Source organism: Leptonychotes weddellii, chromosome 8 (assembly GCF_054177405.1).
Source record: "Leptonychotes weddellii isolate Sample4059 chromosome 8, ASM5417740v2, whole genome shotgun sequence".
Lineage (NCBI taxonomy): Eukaryota > Metazoa > Chordata > Mammalia > Carnivora > Phocidae > Leptonychotes > Leptonychotes weddellii.
The window spans coordinates 72,439,481-72,465,932 of NC_138376.1; the positions used below are offsets into that span (position 1 = coordinate 72,439,481).

Here is a 26,452-nt window from a genome sequence, read left to right on the forward strand (position 1 = left end):
TAGTGTGAATGGATGGGGGGCGTCATGGAAGGGGGAAGAGAGGCAGGGGGAGAGAGAGAATCCTAAGCAGGCTCCACGCCCAGAACTGAGCCTGGCCATACAGCACTCAATCTCATGACCCTGAGATCATGACCTGAGCCAAAATCAAGAGTTGGATGCTTAAATGACTGAGTTACCCTGACGCCCTGACTTTAAGTATTATTTAAGTGAAATGTCACTTGCTCAGAAGCCAAGATTGGTTTTGACCAATACCAAATACTATAACACTATTAGGATAACAAATTGTAAATATTCTTAAAATTTGTCATTTTCCACCTATAATTACTCTATTTCCTATATACTTTCCTCCTCAGCAATGTTTATACTTGAATAACTCATGATTGTTTTTAAGATATTTTGATATGTATTATCTCATTTGCTCTAAAGCACCATTTATGGACATCATTTACAATATTCTATTTTGCAAGGCAGAATATAAATGCCATTTTTTTTTTACCATATATGTATTTTGGTGTTGCCAAAATGCCAAAAATTAGGATGCTAGTAACTCAGTGGTTTTATAAAGTGTACTGTTATCTGTCCCGAAAAATCAACTGAAAGTTAAGAATGTGGTGATAGGTGTGCCTGGGAGGCTCAGTCGGTTAAGCATCCGCCTTTGGCTCAGGTCATGATCCCAGGGTCCTGGGATCGAGCTTTGCATCAGGCCCTCTGGTCAGCAGGGAGTCTGCTTCTCTCTCTCTCTCTCTCGTTCTCACTCTCACTCTCTCTCAAATAAATATTCTTTTTTAAAAAATAATTAATTAAAGAATTTGGTGATAGTTTAGAAATGTCATGCGTATGACAAGGGGTGCATGTGCGTTAGCACCAGCCCTTAGTAACAGGCTGTTGGGCTTCACAGAAGTGCTTGGGACTGAGTCCTCCCCACATCTGTGAAGGTCCAGGCAGAGCTCCTCCCCTCCAAGGTCCAGCCCTCCCCTCCCCAGCCCTCAATAGGCTCAGTAGGAGTCAAAAAGCTGCAGGAACCACTAATTTTGAACACAGAATAAAAAGATCCAAAGAGACAGCAAATACCTACTCCACGTCTACCATCATCTGCAAAACTGCTGGTACAACCGCAAAGAGATAGGACCCTTGTTATCCTTTGATTTGGCCTATTAGTTCCGAGGAAAAGAAAGAGTATCTGGAGCCTCCACTCCAGAAATCAAGGAAAAGATACTTGAAGAGAGCTTCCAGTCACTGGGGAATCATGTGATGCGCCGCCCCCACCCCCAGCCCCATCCCCACAGCAGAAGATTCTAAGACTGGAGGTGCTACAGCTTATTTTCCTGATCTTGAGCCATTATCACTTTCAATAACGTAGAAATCCTTTAATTATTACCATCAGGTTTTTTAAATTTTTTTATTGTTATGTTAATCCCCATACATTACATCATTAGTTTTAGATGTAGTGTTCCATGATTCATTGTTTGTGCATAACACCCAGTGCTCCATGCAGAACGTGCCCTCTTTAATACCCATCACCAGGCTTATTACCATCAGTTTTATCCAAGACATTTTTAAAGGTCACCCAGTAAGTACGGGGCACCACTAGGCTTCAAATAGAGTGCAGAAATGAGTAAGACACAGTGGATGCTCTCAGTGAACTTATATTATGGTTATAAGAAATACAACAAACCTCCAGAACATTTATAGTATAAGGTAGAATATAAACAATATCTAAGAGAAACACAAAGGGCATTCATTAAACATTCATAATACAATTTACAAATGTGCTTTTATATATCTTAAAATTCAGAAATGTCTGCAGCTTTAAGTCCAAGGTGAAATAGAACTTGTTGACAGGCTGTCCTCATTTCAGAAAGTTCAAAAAGGAACTCTTCTTTCAGCATTGTGTTTTATGAATTTGAAGATCATAAACCAACAGAAGCTATAATGCACATTAATGCCAGGATATATGAAAGTCAATATATTGTATGGTTAGACTTGGCTTATTCTCAGGAAAGAATTATATGATTGGTTGTGAAATCTTATTTATTGCTCTTAGTTGAATGTCTAAAAGTTCTTCCTAACTAATTTGTTTAACTGGAGTTGTCATTTAGGTAAGTCATGGATTTAAAAAACTACTTTATAGGCTCTATTAGATAAAGGATACATCTATCATTTTATATTGGCCACCTTCCAAATAAAGAACACTCTTCATTTTCTTGGATAGTTTCTAATACTGTTTTATCAGAATACAGGTGGTTTATTTCTTATATTTAAAAACATATTTGTTTAAAAGAAGATCATAGAAAGCTTTTTTTTGGTTGATTCTCCTATATTATGAGTATGTACTTTTGGTTTTTCAAGATTTTATAGGGTTCAAATGAATCGACTATCCTGTGATGATTAGAGTACTCGGCAAAGTGCCTGAATCCATGGTATTAACCTAACCTGCTTAAATTGAACATGTTTGTCATCCTCTTAAGATGAATTAATTGAGTAAGGATTGAGCTTTCCCATCACTAATTATGGAGGGAAATTAGAGTTTATTTTAAAACATTTGGGACAATAAAATAGCCATCTTGGCTTTACAGAGAACAATTCACAATCTCTTTGTAACACATGATATTGAACTCAAAAATGGAAAGAAAAAAAGGTACAAAAGACACTGTATTTCCTCTCTGATGAAGTCTATTCCCCAGACTGTAGCATATTTTTTGTGTGATCTCATGCGCTCAAACAGCTGCCCCTGTGGGCGTGACTCAGCTGTTTAGTGTGTGTTAGAGGCATGGCCGACGTTCCAGATCCAGTCCTTCCTCAGTAGACTTAGTTTTTACAATGGCAGATCACTCTTCTTGCTAAATAAGCTTGTATTTGTCATTAGATGCAAGGGGAAGCAGATAGAAACCATGTTAAATAGATGAATCAAGGGAGCTCCCTTGTTTCCCTTCCCTCAGAAAACAGCTACTAGTGTTTACATACTGATGGTAGTTAATGAGTATGATGAAGGTGATCTTCAGATGAAAGGAAGATCAACAAAACAAACTGATATATTTACTACCCTTGAGGAGTTCCATAGAGTATTTGTTGAATTTCCCAAAAAAGCATAGAGAGGAGGCCGGGGGAATACTTTCTAATATTTATATTAGATGTGCAGTATCCTCACAGACTCCATCTGTAGGAAATGCGGTTGACCTGGGGGGTTCATATACAAGAAACATTCACCCTGCCCCTACCATGTGCTGACCCTATGCTAAATACTTTTAGATAAATTGTCTCTTTTAGTGCTGTCCCTATGTTTACCAAACCCTGCACTTAATCAGAACTTCAAACAAGACTTTGAGGAGACCCTAAGTCAACCTAGGAACTGGATCTTCTCTTCCAACACACCTTTTCCAGAAATAACAGTAATTTTGCAGGAAGTAGAAAATTCAACTTATCCTGAAAGGCTTGGGGTTCCTTTGTGATCAAAATTGTAGAAGCAAACTTAATGATGAATTTAAAAACAGAAAATTGGGATCTGAATAGACAGAGATTTAGATAATTCAGTTTCATCTTAAAAGGAGTATTTTTTTGGTCTTGACAATTTTCTTATACCCCAGTGAGGAAAAAAAGAAATCAAGGATGGTATCAAATCAAACCTATATATTTTATAAGACTTCTACTTCTTTTATTTTTAAAGAATATAATGTTTAATAAAATATAGTTATATATTACCATGGTATATTTACCACTATTTCAGTAATAGCTCCTATAATTAAATGATTCGGAATGTAATCCCTCCAAGAAAGCCATCAAAGCATTTTTTTTTCTTTGTTAGTATCCACAGAACAAATTAACCAGATGGAAAGCTTTAGTCAGCTGTTTTGTTTCATGGGAGAGTAGTTCATCAGCTCTCAGGAGAATTTGTATTTGACCTCTCCACACAAGACATTCAGCTTCCAACAAACTGGGTTTGCAAATATGTCCCTAGAGACTAATATCAAACATTCCACCACAATTCTACGATGCTTGTTTTAGGTTATTTTTGATTGATGGCCTGAAGTTATGGCTTCAGTTATTTTTAAAATTGTTTGTTGATTTTTTAAAAAGTAGTGTTTGAGGGGGGAAGAAAATAGACTCCTTCTTCAAAATGGGAACTACAGTTATAATTGCGCATTTTCCGTCAAGTATACCTACAGCCGATTTACCCATGACTTTCCCATTCTTACATCTCAGTTGATACTTGGGTGGGATTGTGAGCAGCTATTATTGTTCTCATTTATAGTTAAGGAACATAAGGGCCAGAAAGGTTAAATGGTTTCTACAACAGTGGCTAAGTTATATGCTAGTGCTCAAGCAAGCAGGGCAACATTCTACAGCTTCTGGATTCTAACCTAGTTCTCAGTATGTTCTGTCTTGGGTTACAAGCAAAAACAGCTAAGGAAGTACATGCAGGTCTGCTCAACTCAACCCTCAGAACCAGGAAAAGAAAAAAAAACCTAAAAGTAGAACTTCTTTACGAGTTATCCAAACTCCTTCATATTTTTAAAATATGTGCATTTTAATTTCTTCTGCTGTAAAACATATACTTACCCCATCTGGCCTAGTTTACACAGACTTTGGAAGATTTACTTTTTCATATATCTCATTTAACTCCCTTAAACTCTGTCAAATTCAGTCACTTACTCAAACAGCATTTCAGCTAACATCAGAGATCTCAGAAGACAAAGATCTTGTGATCCTGGTAAAGACATGGTTTGTCTCAAAATGTTGTGCACAGACCCAAAAAGCCTGGTGTAACTTCCAACAGACAATTGAAGACAATCCAACAGCTCAAAAACTGCTAATAGGGGCACCTGGGTGGCTCAGTCGATTAAGCAATCGACTCCTGATTTCAGCTCAGGTTATGATCTCAGGGTCCTGGGATGGAGCCACACATCGGGCTCCACGTTCAGCAGGGAGTCTGCTTCAGCATTCTCTCTCTTCCTCTCCCTCTGCCCCTCCCCCTGCGTGCTTGCTCTCTCTCAAATGAATAAATAAATCTTTAAAAAAATCTATTAATAGAAGCATATTAGTGCCCCTAGTTTAGAGAAAAATCCTTTAATAATATCAACAGATAAACCACCTACTTCTGCTGTTTGTTTGATATCTTTCTCAGCTGGTAATGGAGGAGCCCTCCAGCTGTCTTCTTCAGCTGCCCTCACAGGGAAAGTGAAAGAATGTTCCTTGCCACAGACATGCCCTGAGGGCTTTACTTTCTGTTCCCTAACCTTCATTTTCAGTCCTTTGACGTATTTGCCACAGATGTAACAGATATAAATGAATTCACTACTCAAGTGGACATATAGCATACAAATTCTTAACTCTTTTCTACTTGAGCCTTTATCCTTTATTCTGTTGACAGAATCCTCTTTGCATATATGTTTCAGTACTTGTCTTGGACTCCAAGCCCTCATAGACCAGGACATTTTCCAGGCCTTTGTTTTTTCAGTCATAAACCATGTTCCAAGGTGCTGCTCTGCTCAGACCTGAGATACAGAAATGAAGTAAGCAACATCCTTACTCTTTGAGGAGCTCACAAGTGAGAGAGACACACATGGGACAAAAATACTGTCACAAAACGTGACAAAAGGAAAACAGACATATGTATGAACTAATGAGAGCAACAACTCTTTCCTGAGGGATATGAGAAAGCTACAGAGAGGAGGATGTTTAACAGGACCTTGATGGATGAGGGGAAGCATCAGGCAGACAAGGTCAGTGTGACAGGGAGGAGGGTACTAGATACAGAAGAAAAGCCACAGGTGGATGCTCAACCGCACAAATGGGTGTAGTGTATTTGAAGAATAGGGAGTCGCTGGTGTGGCTAAAGCATAGGTGGGATGAGGGTGTGTTGGGCAGTGCTGGGTCTGGAAAGGGCTGGAGCAAAGGGGAACAGTAGCAAGGTTCTTTAAAGCATAGCAGAAACGGTCTTTATGCTAACTAATGGAGTTGAGACTTCATTGTATAATCAAAAATGAGCTGCTGGAGATTTTTTCCAGTCAGGGGAGATGATCAGAGGAGGTTGAGAAAGATTCTTCTTGAGCATGTGGAGGATGTTCTAGAACTCCCTAGAGGAAATTGAGCTTATCATTAGAGAACAAAAGTCATGTAGTAGAAATGTGCTTGGTTCCGCTCAATAGAGGAAGAAATCTTTAATAATCTCTTCAGGTCGATGTAAACTATTATGACCCATCGGAGATATGAGGAGGGCCTAAACTAAGATTTAAGGGATGCTTCTGAAGTGGGATCAACAGGATGTGGTACCCGATAAACACAGATAGGGGGTGCGGGCAGGGAGGGAGGAGAGGAGAATGATGGAAACAGTTGCCTCAGGAAACTAGGTGATTTCTAACTATGCACTGTAGGTGGTTTCTATAACCATAGAGCATAGAGGAATATACTTTGTTCAGTGAGGTTTCCAAAATGCTCCTGACTGGCCATCAGAGCAACAATTCAAATTTAAATCCAAAATGGGAAAATCACAGGTAAATTCAGTTAAGCATAGTTTGAATTAAGATTCTTCATCCAGTTTCTGTTTCCATTGAAGTTTGGTATATCAATCAGAAACTTCAAAGACTTAAACATTTTATACTAACACTTTCCAAGAGGATTTTAATACTCCTTACACCATTTAGATTTAGTTTCTCCCCAAGTTCTTCCCCAAAGAAAAGCAGAAACACATCTACTTTACTGAATCAATGAAAGCCTGCCTGGGCAATTGAAATAGTCCTCAGCACTCTCCTAGGAGCAGAGATGTATTTATATAGACTGAGTGAAGCTGTTTTGAATAGCCGGATGGGATTAAGCCAGAAATCCCAGTAAACTTTGAATTAAAGAACTGTGCACTTTTACATATGTGCAAAAGCAGTAGTTATGGCATGATTTGCATCTATTTAGCAAAATTTACAGATCATGTATTAGAGACAGAAGTAATCTTAAATACCATTTATTGTATATCCTCTATTTTAAGAATTATAATCAATGTGAGGATTTTATACATTATCACCTGCCTCCGTAAGGAACAAAAAGCTGTTATCAAAACAATGTAAGTTATAATTGATATTTAGAATAAAAAATATATGGTAATTCAACTACCCCAATAAATAAAATTCCTCAAAAATACACCGACAGTAGAGATGTTACTGGAAGCCAGAAGGCTCAAATTATATCCTTGTACATTTCAACTCCACCATAGGAAGGAAAAGTCCTCTCACATTTGAAACTTGTAATCCATGACCGGAGAGTAATAAGATACATACAGGTTGTCCTTGATTTGTACAATGTTCATGCACAAAGCTCATGCATATTGTAACCATGTCCCTGCTTTGCACATTTTCATGGTACTGAGAGAGCATGTGTGAGAGAGAGAGAACTTCTCCCCTCTCTTGCATCTAAAATGGTCCCCTTCTGGGTGCCTGCATGGCTCAGTCAGTTAAGCATCTGCCTTTGGCTCAGGTCATGATCTCAGGATCCTGGGATCAAGCCCCACATTGGGGTCCCTGCTCAGCAGGGAGTCTGCTTCTCCCTCACCCTCTTGCCCCTTTCCCCACTGGTGCACAATCTCTCTCTTTCTCAAATAAATACATAAAATCTTTAAAAAATAAAAAATGAAATAAAATGGTCTCCCTAAGGTCTCTTTTGATTCAGTCCACATGCATCCCAGATCTTCCTTGTTTAGACAACTTCCATGACCACCATCAGCATGCAAAACCTTTCTCTAGATATTGCTACACCCTTGTGGATTATTTCTCTTTTGACAAACATAAGAAAGAATTGTTTAATACATACTACTCTATTTATCCTCAACTCATTTTTTGAAATCTCTAAAAAAAAATAAGCATTTCACATATAGGAAAGGATATTTCTAATTTATATGCAAAGTACAATAGCAACTTAGTCTAAGAAATCAAACATTTCCTATCAATTTGTGTGGATTTTTTTTGTAGTTTCAAGTTTTTATTTAAATTGCAGTTAGTTAACATATAGTAATATTAGTTTCGGGAGTAGAATTTAGTGAATCATCACTTACACATAATATCCAGTGCTCAATCACGTGCCCTCCTTAATCCCTGTCACCCATTTAACCCATTCCCCACCCACCTCCCCTGAGCAACCCTCAGTTTGTTCTCTACAGGTAAGAGTCTGTTTTATGGTTTGCCTCTCTCTTTTTTTGTTCCCCTATGTTCATCTGTTTCATTTCTTAAATTCCACATGTGAGTAAAATCGTATGGTGTTTGTCTTTCTCCGACTGATTTATTTTGCTTAGCATAATACACTCTAACTCCATCCATGTCATTCAAAAGACATGATTTCACCCTTTCTGATGACTGAGTAATAGTCCATTGTTTATATATACCATAACCTCTTTATCCATTCATCAGTCAATGGACATTTGGGCTCTTTCCATATTTTGGCTATTGTTGATAATTTTGCTATATGTGCATGTATCCCTTTGAATCAATATTTTTTTGTATCCTTTGGGTAAATACCTAGATCCTACATATTTGAAAACGTCTTTGCAACTTCTCAATACCCATCTAATTCCAAAAGTTAGATAATCTTAAATTGCATCCTGATTTTCGTGTTTACCATCATCATGCTTTTTAAAATAGCTTGAATAATATATATTTATTATGTTTAATAACATGTTAACTAACATACTAACATGTATTTTTAATATATTAACCTATTTATTATAATTCCTAATAATCAGTTTGGGCTGTTCTTGAACTTTATAAAAGTGTATTTACTTTTTTGCAAACTACTTGCTTCACTCAATATTGTAAATTTCATCTATGAGGATGAATTACCTGCAATTCATCTGTATGACCATACATCTACTTCTGTATCTATTTTCCCTTTGATAGCTATTCAGAGTTTCCTGTCATGGCTACTATAAAGTATGCTGCTATGAGCATTCTTGCGCATGATCTCTGCAAGATTTTATGATTTACACACTTAATGGGTGAAATTGCTGAGTCATACAAAAGGTACATGTTCAACTTTACAATATTATGAAATACTGTTTTTCAGAGTGATTTTATCTGTCCATCTTTCACTTTTATTTTCAGTGTGTGAGCTTCTGTTGCTCCTTATCCTCACCAGTATTTGATATTGTCAGACTTGTTCATTTTTTCTGACTTTATGAGTGTAGATGTATTTCATTATGGTTTGCTAAACAGATCAAATCCAATTCCATGGAATAGATTGAGCCCTCTTTAAAATATCTGTCATTTAAAAAAGAAAAATATTTGCATATATATCTTTTGCCCATTTTTCCAATAGCTTATTTTTAATTCTTATTGATTCATGGGAGTGTTTTATATATTCTGTATTCTAATCCTTTGTCAGTTATATATGTAGCAAATATCATCTCTTAACCTGTCATTTTGTGGTTCTCTTTTCTTTTAATAGTGTCTTTCAATGACCAATTTTTTTTTCCAAATTGTCAATCTGCTCATTCATGGTTTGTGTTTTTACATCTTTTCAAAAACTTTCACTAGCTTGAGGTCATAGAAATTCACTCTTATAGTTTAGTTTTGCTTTTCATATTGGTGATGGAATTGTTTGAGTATAGTATAAGGTAGGGCTCCAACCTAATTTTTCACCATATAAGTAACCAATTATTCCAGGACCATTTGTTGAATAATTTTTTTACTCCCATTAAACTGAAATATCATTCTTTATATGTCAAATATATCAATATTTATAAATATAAATATATCAAAAATAAATACATCATATTTATCTGATATGATTTGTTTCACATCTGATTTGGTTTTCCATTCTATTCCACCCGTCTCTTGGTTTATCCAGTTCTTTTTTTTTTATGTTATATTAATCACCATACATCATTAGTTTTTGATGTAGTGTTCCATGATTCATTGTTTGCATATGACACCCAGTGCTCCATGCAGTACGTCCCCTCTTTAATACCCATCACCAGGCTCACCCATCCCCCCAACCTCCCCTCCCCTCTAGAACCCTCAGTTTGTTTTTCAGAGTCCATAGTCTCTCATGGTTCATCTCCCCCTCCGAATTCTCCCGCTTCATTTTTCCCTTCCTATTATCTTTTTCTTCTTTTTTTAACATATAACGTATTATTTGTTTCAGAGGTACAGGTCTGTGATTCAACAGTCTTACACAATTCACAGCGCTCACCATAGCACATACCCTCCCCAATGTCTATCACCCAGCCACCCCCATCCCTCCCACCCCCACCACTCCAGTAACCCTCAGTTTGTTTCCTGAGATTAAGAATTCCTCATATCAGGTTTATCCAGTTCTAAACTACATTTCCTTAATGACTTTAAGTTTTGAGATTTCATATGATAAGTGTTCCCACTATCATAAAGTGTAGATATATGGTGTTACATTTAATACCAGTATTATTTTTATTGTTTTCAAACATGGTATTTTTTAACATTGTATTTCTGGTGTATAAGGATTCTGTTGATTTTTGTGTATTGATTTTGTATCAAGGAACTTGCTCCCTTTCAATGATAATGAGATGGAACACAGTCTCATGTTTCTTAGTATTTGGATATCCTCTTTTGTGTAGTATCTAGTCAAGTCTTTTGCACCTTTATTGGGTTGTCCATGTTTTCCTTATTGATTTGTAGAATTTCTTTGTGTTCTGGATATGACTCCTTTGTTGGTTCATTAGTTACAATACCTTCTCTGATTCTGTGGTTCTTATTTTCACTCTCTTATCTTGAATTTTTTTTAAATAGTGGTCTTAAGTTTAATGTAGTCCAATTTATTAAATTTTTCCTATGTGGCTGCCTTAAGAAATTTTTCCCTATTACAAGTTAATAAAGATATCTTCTTATATTCTAAAAGGGTTAGAAAAGAAATACCACCTTCACAATAGTGAGTTTCCAAGTCTATGAACATAGATGATCTTTCCACTCACTTACTCAGGTTTTCTTTATATTCCTTCAAAGTGTTCAGTGTAGGGTTCTCACACATGCTTATTAGATTTATTACAAGGTATTGAGGGTTTTTTAATGGTACCAAAAATGATATATGTTTTAAACTTCATTTTCTGTTTGTTGTTATAAGAATTAGATTTTTATATAGAGACGTTTTACCCAGCAACTCTATTAACCCACTTACAAATTCTAATTGTTTATTATAGAATCATTTGGATTTTCTTCACACAAAAATCAGTCAGCAGCAAATAATGACAGTTTATTTGTTCCCTTTCAATTCTGATATTTTCCTTTTTCTTATCTTAATGTACCGGCCAGGACTTCTCACACAAAACTGAATAGAAGTGGTGATCGTAGGCATTCTTTTTCTGTTTCTGATCCCAGAGTAAAAGCTATCAGCATTCACCATTAAATATGTTGGCTAGGTTTTTTTTTTTTTTTGATTACATTGAGGAAATTCCTTTTATTCCTTTTATTCTTAGCTTACTAAGTTTTTAATTATGAATTGAAGTCAAATTTCATCAAAGGCCTTTTCTGCATCTGCTAAGGTAATTATATGACTTTATCTTTTATTTGATAAATCTGGTGAAATACAGTGATTCTCTTTTTAATTTTAAACCAAAATTGCATTCCTGGGATAAATGCGATCTATCATGATATGGTTAACATTTTCACATATCACTAGGGTCAGTTAGTTATTATTTGAGGAGAGATTGTGTGTACTGCAAAATTTATTATTTATTATAAGCATAATTGGCCTATAAATTTTTTTCACTAATGTTTTCAGTTTTGGTATCAGAGTTTTAATGATAACATGTTTCAAAATTAACATGTTTCCTATTTATAATATTTGGCATAGTTTATTAGGCATGGTGCTATTTCTTAAGGCTTGGTAAAATTCACTGGTGAAGCCATTTGGGCTTGCATTTTACTGGGTACCTAGGCTTTTAATAACAAATTCTGTTTCTCTGATAGTTACCAACTATCAGAGAAATTTTATATTCTTGTATCAGTTTTAATGTTTGAAATGTTATATTCTTGTATCAGTTGTAATGTTTTATTTATCTTAGAAGTTTCCCATTTTATCAAAATTTTCTAATTCTTTAGCTAAAGTTGTCCACAAGGCCAATATTTATTTAGATATACCTCCATATTTATAATTTTTGTTGTTTTTTAACTGCTTTCTTCATCTCTGAGCTTCAATCTGAGATCATTTTTTCCTGAAAAATGGTCTTTGGCATTTATTTTAATATGGGTGTGCTCTGGATATATTCAGTTTCTGATTGTCTGAAAAATGTCTTTTTTTCATCTTCATTATCAAAAGCTGTTTTATCTGAGTATAGACTTCTAGGTTGGCTCCTAATTTCTTTCAGAATTTTTACCTTATCTTCCCATTGTCTAGCTTCCATGTTTTTCTACTGAGAAGTAGTAACTTCTTAATTTGTTGTTACAATGAAAGTAATATTTTTACCCTATATTTTAGATGTTATTTGCCTTTAGTTTTTAGAGGTTTTACCCTGAGATGTCTCAGTGTGTGTGTTTTTAGCCTGGTCGAGGTTCATAGTTTTTGCTTTATTTTGTTTTATAAACTTGTAGCATGATGTAATCTGTCAGTTTTGGAAGACTGGCCATCATTTCCTCAATAAGAATTCTCCTGGGGTGCCTGGGTGGCTCAGTCGGTTAAGTGTTCAACTCTTGATTTTAACTCAGGTCGCCCTGGGCATGGAGCCTGCTTGGGATTCTCTCTCTCCCTCTGCCCCTCCCCCCACCCCTCTCTCTCTCTCTCTCTCTCTCTCTCAAAAAAAAATTCTCCTTCATATTCCCCATGAAACATGTAAAACACACTTTTTTACATAGGAAGAACAATATTTGTTGATCAAATGGAATCCCAATTGATTTACCTGTTTGTGGTATGTCCATCTTCCAACCCCTTCTATTACTATTTTTAAATTAATTTTCATGAGTCTCAGCTCAAAACATTTCACTCATCTATTTTCAGTCATCAGTAGTTATTTTCTTTTCTATATAAAAAAATATGTTCAACTCTAGGTTGAAACTTAAACCACTGATGATCTTGCCCAGTCTATGTTTCCAATTTCTCCTCCAGTATTTGCCTTCTTGTGCCCTGCAAGCCACTTTGAATAAACTCCTTGCCTCTTCCTATGCCTGCTTCACATATCTGAGTATGAATGTCTACCCTAATTCTGTTGTTCTATCTTAAATGCCCTTCCCCACATCTCCAGGGAAAGAGAGGTGTGCACAGGCTAAGATCCTAGGCTTCAGTTTCTGACAAGCGTAGATTTGAATTCTAGATCCAGCATTTTTACCAGCCAGGTTCTCTTGGCCTCACTAAGCTTTGGTTTCTTCATTAATGGAATAATGTTATTCATGGGGATAATAATAATAGACCCCTCCTAGAGGGTCAAGTGATGACTAAAGGAGATAATCTACACAAAGTGGTTAATACAGGGAACAGGAATATTTGATATCATTGGTAGGTTTTTTACTATAAAATACCAAGGGTAGGAGCGACTGCTCTTTGCCCACCTCTACATCCATTCTGCTCTGTAACCCAGAGGTCAGAGACCTGCTGCTGCTGCCACGGATACCATTACAACTGTTTCTCACAGCCAAAAATCTAGTCACTGAACCCTGGACAACCTGAGTCCAGGCATTTCAAAATAGTAGAAACCACTCACATATCTCAGACACAGTCTGCCAGCATCAACAGCAGCAGGAACATATCCTCCATACCCTCCCATCTTCCAGTTTACACACATGGTTTGAGTTAGCAGAGCCAAATTTGCCTCCCAGACACCAGCTGAAGAGGGGCCAGGAAATATTTTTAGCTTCCTGACCTCTCCAGCGAGGAGAGTAAAGCCAAGGTTGAGAGAGCCAACCTATAACATCTACTGCATGATTCATTCCAACTCCACCTTCTCCAACTTGTTCCTGGATTTTTCCTAACTAAAAGTCATCATTCTTCTGCCTCCTCTACATTGGTGGTTTTCACCACCATTGGACATTAGAGCCACCTCGGACCTGAAAAATACTTATTCTCGTTCTTTGCCTCCAGAAATTCTGATTTAATTGGTGTGGAGTAGGGGTGCACTTTGGAAATTTTTAAACTCTAATGTATCCTCTGTGTTTAGAACTGCTGCTCTAAATTCTTACAATCTTTCATTTCCCCTCATCACTTCCTAACTTTTGTTATTTATAAAATGTCCTTACTCTTCCTACTCAATTATAAGTTCTCTGAGGGTAGGATTGGAATCTACTCTCTTTTATGTCCTTCATAATTTCTGGCAGATTACTTTGCAAAAAAAAAAAAAAAAAACCTTAAATGTTGATTGACTGCATGAATAAATGAATGATGGATGATGCCTTGCAAACAAAAGCATATTAAAGATACAGGGCATCAAATCCCTGCCTCCCTCCTGCTTGACATAGTCTCAAGTACATTTCTTGTGAATCTATTAATTCTGCTCAGCAGAGTAAAAATATAAGTGGATATATTGCTCACAGCATTAGCCTTCTAATCAATAATTCACCATAAAATATAACTTGACACAAAATTATTCCTGGTTTAAAAAATAACATCTAAGAAATGGCATTCTCAGGTATAGAAACTATTGCCAATGAACTCACACCTTTCTAAGTAGAATCTAAAATAAAGGAGGAACTGGACAATGAAAGTCAAGTCTGGTCATGACACCAGATTTCTGAGGTATTTATTTGTTTTTAGATATGTCAGTTCTTTGATATATCAGTGTATCTCTAAATCAATCTTCTAAAACCCCAGTAGGCAATGATAAAAATTCTGTACTCAAACTATTGTATAATTGCAGAATGACTTCGAAAGAAATTTGACTAGAATATATCTAATTGATACATATAATCCCTTTGAAAGAAGTCTGCCAAGAACTTGATATTGATACTAGCATTTCCTGAGTTCATACCTAAAAAAATGAAATGCTATCCAGTTGGGTTACATTGTTAATATTAAGATTTCTTATGGTTCATAATTATAGATCCGCTTTTTTTTTTTTAAAGATTTTATTTATTTATTTGACAGAGAAAGACACAGCGAGAGAGGGAATACAAATGGGGAGTGGGAGAGGGAGAAGCAGACTCTCTGCCAAGCAGGGAGCCCGATGCGGGACTCGATCCCGGGACTCCAAGATCATGACCTGAGCCGAAGGCAGTCGCTTAACCAACTGAGCCACCCAGGCGCCCTAGATCCGCTTTTTAGATCTTTGAAAGAAAAGGATTTAAAATCTTTGAAAGAGAAATTTTTCCCGGTATCTTTGCCAAATTAGCTCTCAGATGGGGGTTCCTGAGATAAGAATCACAGGGTCCTCATCTTCTTTCGTACAGCTTTCCTTGTTAGGAAGTGATTAAGAGCAAACCATTGGATCTGCTCTTCTGGACACAGAATTATTCCCTGAGTATTTAAAAATATTAATGTTAGGGATAAAGAAGAGGAAAAAGGACAGAATGATGTTTAGAAAAGAATAAGGTTAGGTAAAAAGTGATTTGATTAGAGAAATTCTTTCGCTTCTCTTGCCTGCCCCCACCACATTTAGAACTGCTTGTATTAAGAGTTCAAATAGCTTTAAGAAGCTTTAGTTTCAAGGTCTTCTTTAATCCTGAATGTACCCAGGTGAAAATTTGTTTCCCAAGACTCACCATTTCCCAACTTCAGAAGAGATCCCGCGCCATTCTCCCATTTGTCTTTTCCCCTTCCTTTCCTGCCAAATCAGGATTGATCCTCCCTCCCTCACTTCCTTCCTTCCTTCCTGAGTTTCCACAGCTTAACTTCCTTAAAGTCTTCCCAGGAAGGTCTCCTGATACTGTAGCTCCTCACCCTCTTTTCTATTAGTTCCCTAAGAATTCCATGGTTCCAGTAGAATATGTATCACGTATATGGTTATAACACCTCTATTTGGATGGGTTCACATATCCACAGGTAAATGAGAGACTTCATGAAAATGAGGGCTGAATTTCTGAGTGTATTTTCCCCAACCAAGAATAAGAAGGTGAACATTTAGTTTGTTCTCTTAGCTCAAATTATGTTCACTATTACCAAGGTAAGAGTTAAACTAAGAGAATCCAGACTTCTGGAGGGCAGGGAGTTCAAATATTACAGACTAGATATTCAATACACATTGACCTAGACTAAAGGCCTTGTCTCACTGTATAGTTCTATAAAATGCAAAATCACAAGGTTTTGAGATGTTGAAATGACTGTTCCCACCCGACCCAACTGTCCGATGCTGCTTTAAGAAAAAAAAAAGAAAAACAAAATAAGAAGTAACTTTCTTCAAAAAAAAAAAAAATAAAATATGGTCCATTTTGTTAAGAATTTTCTATGGAGCAAGGCCTATTATGTGGCTAGGATGGGTATACTTATCTAGACAAGTATTTATATTTATTGATTACATATTTTGATATCAATATGTATATATTTATAAAATAAATAAGATATAGGTATTGCAATGTTGTGTTTAAAGTGCTGAAACACTACCAGTTTTGTAATCCCCTCAGTTGCTTCTTCATTTTATAAGATACTAAAAGCCTCACCAAATGGAAGTAGACTGGGAGTTCCCTTGCTCCATGATGCTATTATGTACAGCTAACTCCAAGTAAGTACTAATAATGAAGATGGCATTTTCCATACTAAGTGATGAAAGTTAAAGGTATATAAACCTGATTTCACTATTAAGAGATAAACACATGATCACCGTAAATGTGAATAAAACTCACATTTTAAAATCTTTCAAGGGAATCAGATCTATTTTCCTCCTGTTTCTAAACCCTCGGTAACTCTTTGAGTGTGTTTGTATTCACTTGGAGGGGACATTTCTGTGGAATTAATCAAATAGGGAATTCAATGTTCCTTGCAGATAATTTTGGCATGTTCCATTGGGAACTTTCTAGTATGAATTTTCATCTTTCCTGGGAAAAAAACCCACATGTTCTAAATCCTGTCTTTTCTCTGTTAGTGAAGAACAATATAGCAAAGCTGTTATGTACAGAATTAATGACAATATATATTCAGCAAGACAGTCTGCTGGACACCTCATCATTAAAATAAAAGAAGGCAAAAATGTATGAGAATACAATTTGAATGTACTAAATAAAAACTAGCATTAAAAATGCTGTGAAAGGGGTGCCTGGGTGGCTCAGATGTAACGTTAAGCGTCTGCCTTCGGCTCAGGTCATGATCCTGGGATCGAGCCCCGCATCGGGCTCCCTGCTCAGCGGGCAGCCTGCTTCTCCCTCTCCTTCTGCCTCTCTCCCTGCTCATGCTCTCTCTCTCTTTCTGTATCTCTGTGTCTCGAATGAATAAATAAATAAAAAATCTTTAAAAAAATAAAAAACAAAAATGCTGTGAAAAGCGTTACAATAACTGATTTTCTGATTTTGCTACAATTAAAAAAAAAATTTCCAAGGTAGAGAATTAGAAAATATTCAAAGCTCCTAATATATTCCAGTAAATCCAAAGATAACAAATCTCATTTTCCAAGAAAAGCAGTGATAGTGTTTTTGGTGACAATGAAAAACTCATGTTCAATGCCTAATTAGACCTTTTGAAATCCGTATGTTCTGTTCTTTACTGGTTTCCTTATTCTTGCCTTGGCTCTATGTTTTGTATCAGTTTTTCATTCAGCAAATGCTGCTAGTCACCATTCTATATACATCTTAGTTTAGTCCTAAAACCTGGAGAAGCTTAGAGTTCTTTTCTACCACTGATGGTTTCCCCTGATTCTACATCTGGGCAACTGTTCAACAGCAACCAGAAAGACCTAGCACTTGGACTAAGTCCTACCTGCTAAGGAGTTGTATTTGGTCAGGTTAGTATGGGCCATCCAGAAGGAGATGCCCAGAAGGCAAGTGTAGCTTTAGCTACAGATTTGGGAGTTAACAGCATATCTGGGGAGGTTCAAGCTACAGGGAAGGAGGATGTCCCAACGGAGAGTACGTAGTACAGGAAGATGTGAGGACTAATGTGCAGAACCCTCCTTAGGTGCCCAATAAAGATTTGAGAAATAAAAGAATGGCCTAGAAAATGACAGTGTACTTGATTATTAACTTCCATTTCAGACTGTTGTGATTTCCAAGGAACTCTGCCTCCAGAACTCTCCAGCAAGTTAGGAAGTGATGACAGTTAGTGAAAGACCTATCAACAGTTCATATTTATATCCTTGAGGTGAAACCGTCCTCTTTCAACACATATCACGTTTTCATTGAAGTTCACGTTAGTGAATGATGAATACAAGATGTTTTTCACAATCTGGCTGCGGGGTTACTGCATTTTGTTAGCAAAACACACAGGAACTGCCAAAATGGGAGAGTAGCCTTTCCTAAATCACTCCAAATGTCACCATGACTACAGCATATTTTCCTAAATTGGTGTTTTGTTTTTTTGCTTAAGATATGAATTCATTCAAGTGTTTGGCTCCTAGTAATGCTTTATAATTTATCTTATAAAAATTTGCTTTCATGTACATGAAGCATTTTCTTATTCACAGGACTGAACCAAAATGACAACTGCTCAATTTGATTGTCAATACTGCACAGCATCACTTCTTGGGAAGAAGTATGTACTAAAGAATGACAATCCATATTGTGTTTCATGTTACGATCGTATCTTTTCTAACTATTGTGAAGAGTGCAAAGAACCAATCGAATCAGATTCCAAGGTAGGTTTTCAATTTACAGAATGATTGCATGCAAACAAGCAGAGAAATGCTTCGGAATGCCTCATTTCCTTCGGTATTGACTGTTAATACTGTATTGCTCTATTCCTGGATATAAGCATCTTCAAAGTTACCATCAGTGACCAGGTACTGTGCTTAGCACTATGAACTATAACATCTACTTTAATCCTCACAGTGATCTTAGAAGATAGTTTAAGATGCTAAAGATTAAAGAGGTTACGTTATTTGCCCAGAGTTACACAGCTAAAATGCTGGTTTATTTCTGGAATGACAAGAGTATAAATGAATAAATACATAAATCATTAGAAGTGTAGAGATTTCAAAAATCTGTATTTTCTGACTTCAAATCAGGCTCATCCCCCCTAAGTCCACTGGGCCCTCATACAGCCCATTCCTCCCACAATGCACATTATTGTTTTTCTCTTTTTCTTTTTCTTTTTTGTCTTTGTTTTGTGGTGTTGAGATTTTGTTTAATCTCAAACAATAATAGGATATTACAACTTAAAAATAAAAATCATTCCATGAAAAACCCCTCTTATAGTTGATAAAAGGAAGAGGAAATCTGAAGAAATAAGAAAGAGTTTATTTTCCATCTGTCTTTAGTGACCAACTAAGAAAGCCCCAGGCTCTAGCTCTTAATTGCCCCAGGGAGGCTCCTCTCCATGGGTAATAGTATCAATGACAACTTTCCCTCAAGCTACCAGCACAAACTACTGACACCAGAGTCCCAAGAGTGTTCAGTTTTGTCTTATCAAATGACCGGTTCTGTTACTAGCACATTTAATTAACTCATATTTACTGTCTCGAAGGATCTTCGTTACAAAGGCCGACACTGGCATGAAGCATGCTTCAATTGCGCCAAATGCAATCACTCTTTGGTGGAAAAGCCTTTTGCTGCCAAGGATGAACGCCTGCTGTGCTCGGAGTGCTATTCTAACGAGTGCTCCTCCAAGTGCTTCCACTGCAAGAAGACCATCATGCCTGGTAAGATCCCAAGGGAGCTCCAGTCTCTCACTGAAGCTGCAACACTCTGAATTACGCCCAAGCATAGGAAGAGTATAGTAGCTAAGAAAGCCCTCCTTTGGAGAAAGACATCTACCTTGCTATCTCTTGATTTCATTTTGTGTCTTTTTAGAAATAAAAGGATTATTCTTTCTGGGTAATTATTCTGTATGGGTAAATTACAGTGTTCAACGTATTTTCATGAAGTTAATTAATTCATAGAGACATTTTCAACCACTATCTGAGCCATAGAATAAAGATAAAATCTAAACTAGTAACACTAACGCTGCATTAAACACCCTGTCCTAGGCATAAACAATGGCATCCAGAAGCATAATCCATCATAGGAGAATGGGGCCAACCATCATTTTGTAGCAGGACAAAAAATGGTTTGCGGGTCCCTCATCTTTATTCCTTTTAGGCAAGTCAAGGATTCATGTACATCATTATACTTTCAGGCAAGCACTTTCTCTGTTTTGATTCTCTTCTAAATCCCTATGGACAGCAGCATAAAACACGATTCTCTCTCATTTCCTTATTATGAATTCAAAGAGTTTCTAGGAGACCATAACTGCACAACATCAATCTCAAGAGTTTGTGCCTCGGGCATTCCTAATATCCCAGTACTGATAATTATGGCCCAATCTATCTAAACCACATGCAGCCCTTCAGAGTCTCCATTAGTTGTACTTTCAAATCTCAAAATTGTAGCTTACACAGCACAAGAGTTTTCAGTAAAAGAGCGACTCACCTTCATCATGAACTCTACCTTCTTTTTTTCAGATAAATGTTTTAGAAGGCAACAAAACACTTTTTCTATAAGGACAATTAAGTTTATCATCTTAATGTTAAAATATATATATTTTGAGTAATTTGACATATCTTTACTTAAAATAAGTAAAATGATGTTTCATTTGTACTAACAGGTTCTTATTTGGGGTGGGGGGGACAGGTTCCCGCAAAATGGAATTTAAGGGAAACTACTGGCATGAAACCTGTTTTGTGTGTGACCATTGCCGACAGCCAATAGGAACTAAGCCTTTGATTTCCAAAGAGAGTGGCAATTACTGTGTGCCATGTTTTGAGAAGGAGTTTGCTCACTACTGCAGCTTTTGTAAGAAGGTAATTATCTAAAGAGGATGAAGCTTGTGGAACCTTCCAGACCACTGCTTTTTAACATCCCTAGATATTTGGAATGCACTGATCCTATCACATTCTGTCTTTGCATGTGCATGTTAGTTTTGAATTCTGGCCTGTCCAGAAGCACACTACCCGTCCATCACAATGAAGATGGCCACCTATTTTTATCATCATAAATTTCCCCCAGGACACGAATGTAAGATTCCAAAAGCTCAAGATAGTCCAGTTCCATTCACTGCTACCACACAAGATTTCCTGTATTCTGGCAGAGGGCACACATCGTTTGTGGAATACAAGATATTTCTTAGAAATATGTTCTGGATCCATTTCGTTTCAGAGAAATATGATTTGTCTCACAAAGTCGCTGACAGAACCAATTTAAACAGGATGTTTAACTTCTCACATTATGTCCCAGCAACACAAATGTCCTCTTGGCTTAAAGCTTTAATATTTCTAAAGGGTAAGTAAGTAGACTCAAGAGAGTGACAAGATCACTAGGGAAATTCACTAGACAGAAAGACGGAAAGAGGACGAAGGGCAGCATGTGGTTCGCTTCCAGTTCCAGAGCATCATATAAGGCTTTCTGACTCGGAGACCCCTTCAAAACATATCTTCCAATAAGAACGAAGTCCTGCCTTCAAGTAAACTTTGTCCATCTCTTTTTTAGCCTTTAAGCTTTTATGTGAAAGAGCCACTCATCTCTAGCACCTTGATAAAACCTCTGTATTTCATAAAATATATATCGATGTACTTGGAGAAATCCTTGACCCATGAGGCATCATAAAGTTTAAAATAACACTATAAATTGTGATGGGAAAGCGGTGGTGTCTAAACATTTTTGATCTATGAGATGCTCTGGCAGATCTCAGGACCATTTGTATAATTGCATCTGGACAGCTAGAAGTCTCACTACCACTTTCTATGGGAGCACATGAGCTCGGTAATTTTCTACATGTATTTAAAATACAAGGACTGCATTTGCAGAGGAAACAATAAACTCCTAAGTCATAATCATTAGATTACACTATAATGATGGCTGAAATTACAATTGATAGTAACATGATATAAAACCATCCTACACCCAGAGACTCTCATTACTCTACCAGTAACACTGACTTAGACAATGACTTTATAAGCAACTCTCAGATCCTATGACCCTGCAATATATGAAGCTCAGAAGATTTACCAGAATTGATGACCTGCATTTTATTTTTTTTTATTTTCCTATATTCTTTTTTGAGAGAGAGAGAGCACGCACAAGGGGGGTAGGTAGAGGCAGAGGGAGAGGGAGAGAGAGAATCTTAAGCAGACTCGATCCCATGACCCTGAGATCATGACCTGAGCTGAAATCAAGAGTTGGATGCTCAACCGACTGAGCCACCCAGGTGCCCTGAAGACATGCATTTTAGAAACAGATGTTGGAAATAAAATGGTAGATTTATCTCACTGTTTTATGGGACAACTAAGTTGGCCATGTTCATGTTATGTTTTTTAAAGACTTAAGCTAAAACATTAATGAGACTTGCGGGAATTATCTTAAAATCATTTATTGGGCCTACAATATAAAGTTTCTTTCAATGCTATAAAGATTCAAGACGGGGAATTTCTCTAGTATACGCAGGCTACGCACCATTTGAGGCCAAAGCACTGGCATTTCCCAAGTTATAGGAGCCTGTCCTATATTTAGGACATGACTTGAAGTCACCAAAACTTTGTGAAATATTTATGTTGGGTAGTAGACAGATCACGACATGCCAGATTATTTTCTATTTAACTTTTAAAACCACAAGTCATTTAAGGAAAGCTGGATATAAATGTTTCTGATCGAGATGATCCAAGCTGAAGAAAAACAGTGTTTCAACTCAAACCAAAGACCAAATAAAACAAACAAAATGGGCAAAAAATACTGGACAACCAGGCCCTTAGAACTTTTTTCATAGATTTTATTTTGTGAAACTAAAACTTATTTTCTGGGATGCCTGGGTGGCTCAGTTGGTTGAGGGTCCGGCTCTTGATTTTGGCTCAGGTCATGAACTCAGGGTCCTGGGATCGAGCCCCACATTGGGCTCCTTGCTGGGCGTGGTGCCTGCTTGGGATTCTCTCTTCCACCCTCTCCCTCCACTGTCCCCACTCTCTCTCTCCCTCCCTCTCTCTAAAAAAATAAAATAAAATAAAAATAAATTAATAAATAAATAAAACCTATTTTCTACCAAAAACAAGGAACCTCAAACTCCAAGTGCTTTGAATCCAAACTCCTCGAGGTTCAAATAGAGTATTCTCTGATTCATCGGCTATGGTCTACGAAGCACAAAACCAATACTGCTTCCACTTTGCCAGAGAAGAAACTTGTTCCAAATCCTGGGATAAATCAATGGCAAAAACCACACCTGGATATTCGGCTTCATCTCAGCCTGCCTGCCTCCTCAAAAGGAACATAATCATAAGCAAACTATTTTTAATGTTCCAGAGTTTCTTCTCCCTAATTAAACAGTCTCTGGAATGCTCATCAAGTTTTCTTTTGCTGTGAATACATTTTTCAAGTTTGGAATCTTTTAAGCATTGCCTGCTAATAATTTGACCAAACAAATCAAAGGAATCTTGAATTCTGCTGTCCCTGTGGTGAGCCATTTGAAATCAGTAGGGGGTATTTTAAATTGCTTTAGTTCACACACACCATTATGTTTCCCATTTACTTATTTAGACTAGTATACATCTTTTCCTTTAGGTAAAATAGGTAAAATAACTTTAGGTAAATAACTGTTTAGGTAAAATAACTTTTAGGTAAAATAACTGTTCTATCAAATATCTTTAATTTTTAAGATATTTGTTGTAAGATTCAAAAATATCTTTAGAATCATCTTTTCAACAGCATGTATCATAGACATTTTTTTTTATTTTTCATCAGTAAGATGGCTTAGAAGAGGCTCTACATTCTCTATATCCAGTTAATTTGAATACAAAGATTACAGGACTCGCCTCAGAGAGCACATGAACACATTCCAGATTCCACAGCTACTCCAAGAGCTCAACAGCCATGGGTTCAAAAGACGCTATGACTTAAAAATTGCTACCCAAGAACAGGTGTCCAATATTTACCCATCTGATTCTAAATAAAGATGTCTCAGCCTTTTAAAAAGTACAACCCATGGATTAAACTGGTTTAGAAAAAAATATATATGTTATGGAGGAATAATAATCATCTCTGACAAAACCCTCGCACATCACACATTAAGGTTCAACATATAAGCTGTGCTCATCATTACTTTGAGTTCTAAAGCTGAAAACCCATGCAGTCGGCAAAGCACCCCATTTGTGCTAGATACAATACCAGAATTGCTGTCCAAATGTTTTTCCCCTTGGTGTTTGTTCATTCATTCGACAAGGACTTATCAACTGTTCATGAGCAAAAAGTAACCTTGCCTCAGTATTGTTTTACTGGCTAAGCACACAGGCTCAGGAGTCAGACTGTGTAGGTTTGCATACTAGTTCTGTGTGACCTGGCGAGGGACCTGACCACTCTAATACTCAGTAGTTTCTCATCTCTTAAAGGGGGAAAGATAATAGTCTTGGCTGTGTCAGATGTTAAGAACAAAAGAAGTGGTCATCCCTTAGCACAGGGCTGAAGACTGAAAGCTCACTTCAGAAATATTAGTCATGATTAGTGGATGATGGTCCTTAACAATGCCATTCAGCATTGCTACTGCTGGAATAAAGCTTTCAGGGGAAAGTAGTTTTTTTCAGCATCCTTAAAAGTTAGACATGGAAATAAGAACCTGGTGTAGAAAATACCTTAGTTCTGATGGCAGATCTTTGAAGCCCAACAAGAAAGAGAAAGATGAGAAAAGGAATCAAGGATCTACTTCTTTTTCATTTTCCTGAGTCCATGATGGCCCTGCTTCTTCTCTATTCCACTGTAAGAGAAAAATTAGGATATGTCTTGCCAGTTCTATTTAATCCTTATAACCTTTTGCTTCTCATATTGATTCAAAAAAATCACAGGGAAAGGACATCCTGACACAAGGTAATAGAGTAGCCAAAACTACCACTTGTGGACACAGAAGAGGATCGTGACAGGTCCGAATTGTACTAGCTTCTATGGTCACTGCCTTTTTGTGATCCTTTGGCAGGTGATAACTTCAGGTGGGATAACGTTTCGTGACCAACCGTGGCATAAAGCGTGTTTTCTGTGCAGTGGCTGTAGGAAAGAGCTCTGCGAAGAAGAGTTTATGTCCAGAGATGATTATCCATTCTGTTTGGACTGCTACAACCATCTTTATGCCAAAAAGTGTGCAGCCTGCACCAAACCCATTACTGGTGAGTTCTTCAGTTTAGTATGGTCCTACAATGGCTATGTAGATTTGCTATATAGTTAATTTGGGAAACGCGAGTAAAAAATGATAATCTTCTGAGATACACACACAGGGGTACCCACACGTAAATACAAATATTACACAGACCCCGTCAAGGCAAGTGGAGAGCATAATTAGGGCTGCCATGTTCTGTAGAGGGTAATTAATACTAAACCTAATGGTAATGACTTAAGTAATCGTTCAGGGAAAGAGGAGAACAGGATGAGCTGAGAGGTCAGAGAACTTCACGAGGAGGCCTGCCGATTAATGATTTGAGTGGGAGAAAGGGATACTTATAAATAAAAATCCTGCTTAATTCCAAACAAGGGCAAAGGGCCCTAAAATAGAAAAGGTTTTAATTAAAAATGCAAGTATTGTACAAAAATCTGAAGCTGTAATAATTAGGGTGGCATAGGTCAGGAGTTAATTAAACTTCATTTTAAGATGCTTCTAACAAGTGTATCATTCTCATTTCTCTCAATCCACTTGCAGTACATTTTAATTATGAATAGATAAAACAAGATGGCATTCTGCTGAACGAACAAAATACACGTGACATGATTTGAAAATATCACAAATGGTAAATTGATCCATGTTAAAAAGATTTTCAAGGTAAAATGATGCATTATATTTTCCCCAGAAGTATTTCCAAAATGCTAATCCTATAGTAAAAAAAAAAAAATGAAGCTGGCATGACCTGAGAACCCCAGTACCTATTCTTTTAGGCAGAACTGTACTTCTAGTTCCCATTCCTAGGATTCTTAGATCAGATTTCACTTCTTTTAGTTTAGTTTATGTAACACAGAATTAAAGATTATTTTATCCTTTTCCTCCCCTCCATCTTCAAATACATCACAAAATAAAAGTTGAATCTTCTTAAATCTTCAAAGAAAAGAGTTTCACGGCAACCCAGCTTGGCAGGTTTTCACTGACTTGCAAGGGGAGGGAGAGATTTACCCAGACAAACAGACAAGGTCTCATTTTTCTGCACAGGGCACCATGTTTTTCAGCATCTCACCCCGGTCCAGGGCTACAGCTGGCTGGCAGGTGTGTTTTGTTTGGCCTGCACATGTTTGGAAACAACTAGTGCAAAACCCATCTCTGCAGCCAAAAGTACATGAAGAACCTGCCGGGGTGAGCAGACCTCCCAGCTGGGTCTCTGTTCCCCACAACTCGTCTCCATCTCTCAGCTCTGTTACCTCCCCAACCCTTGCATTGGATTCCGTTGGCAATCCCAGACTACCGGGCTCCAAAGCTTGAGCTCTTCACCACTCCACTCCCCTGCCTCTACACATCT

General features: G+C 37.1%; 1 protein-coding gene across 3 annotated transcripts in view; it reads left to right on the top strand.

Annotated features, from left to right (window-relative positions):
- Window positions 1-26,452, top strand: part of FHL5 (four and a half LIM domains 5) — a 43,487-nt gene that overhangs the window by 10,800 nt on the left and 6,235 nt on the right. The window contains exons 2-6 of one of the 3 annotated variants that reach the window (XM_081828677.1): window positions 8,874-8,996; window positions 18,476-18,646; window positions 19,474-19,648; window positions 20,619-20,788; window positions 24,934-25,120. In XM_081828677.1, the coding sequence (XP_081684803.1) occupies window positions 18,488-18,646; window positions 19,474-19,648; window positions 20,619-20,788; window positions 24,934-25,120 (691 nt within the window). In that variant the 5' untranslated portion in view covers window positions 8,874-8,996; window positions 18,476-18,487. Of the gene's footprint in view, window positions 1-8,873; window positions 8,997-15,244; window positions 16,586-18,475; window positions 18,647-19,473; window positions 19,649-20,618; window positions 20,789-24,933; window positions 25,121-26,452 lie in introns of those variants that run through there. The other 2 variants (XM_081828678.1, XM_081828676.1) reach the window with 2 other exon arrangements.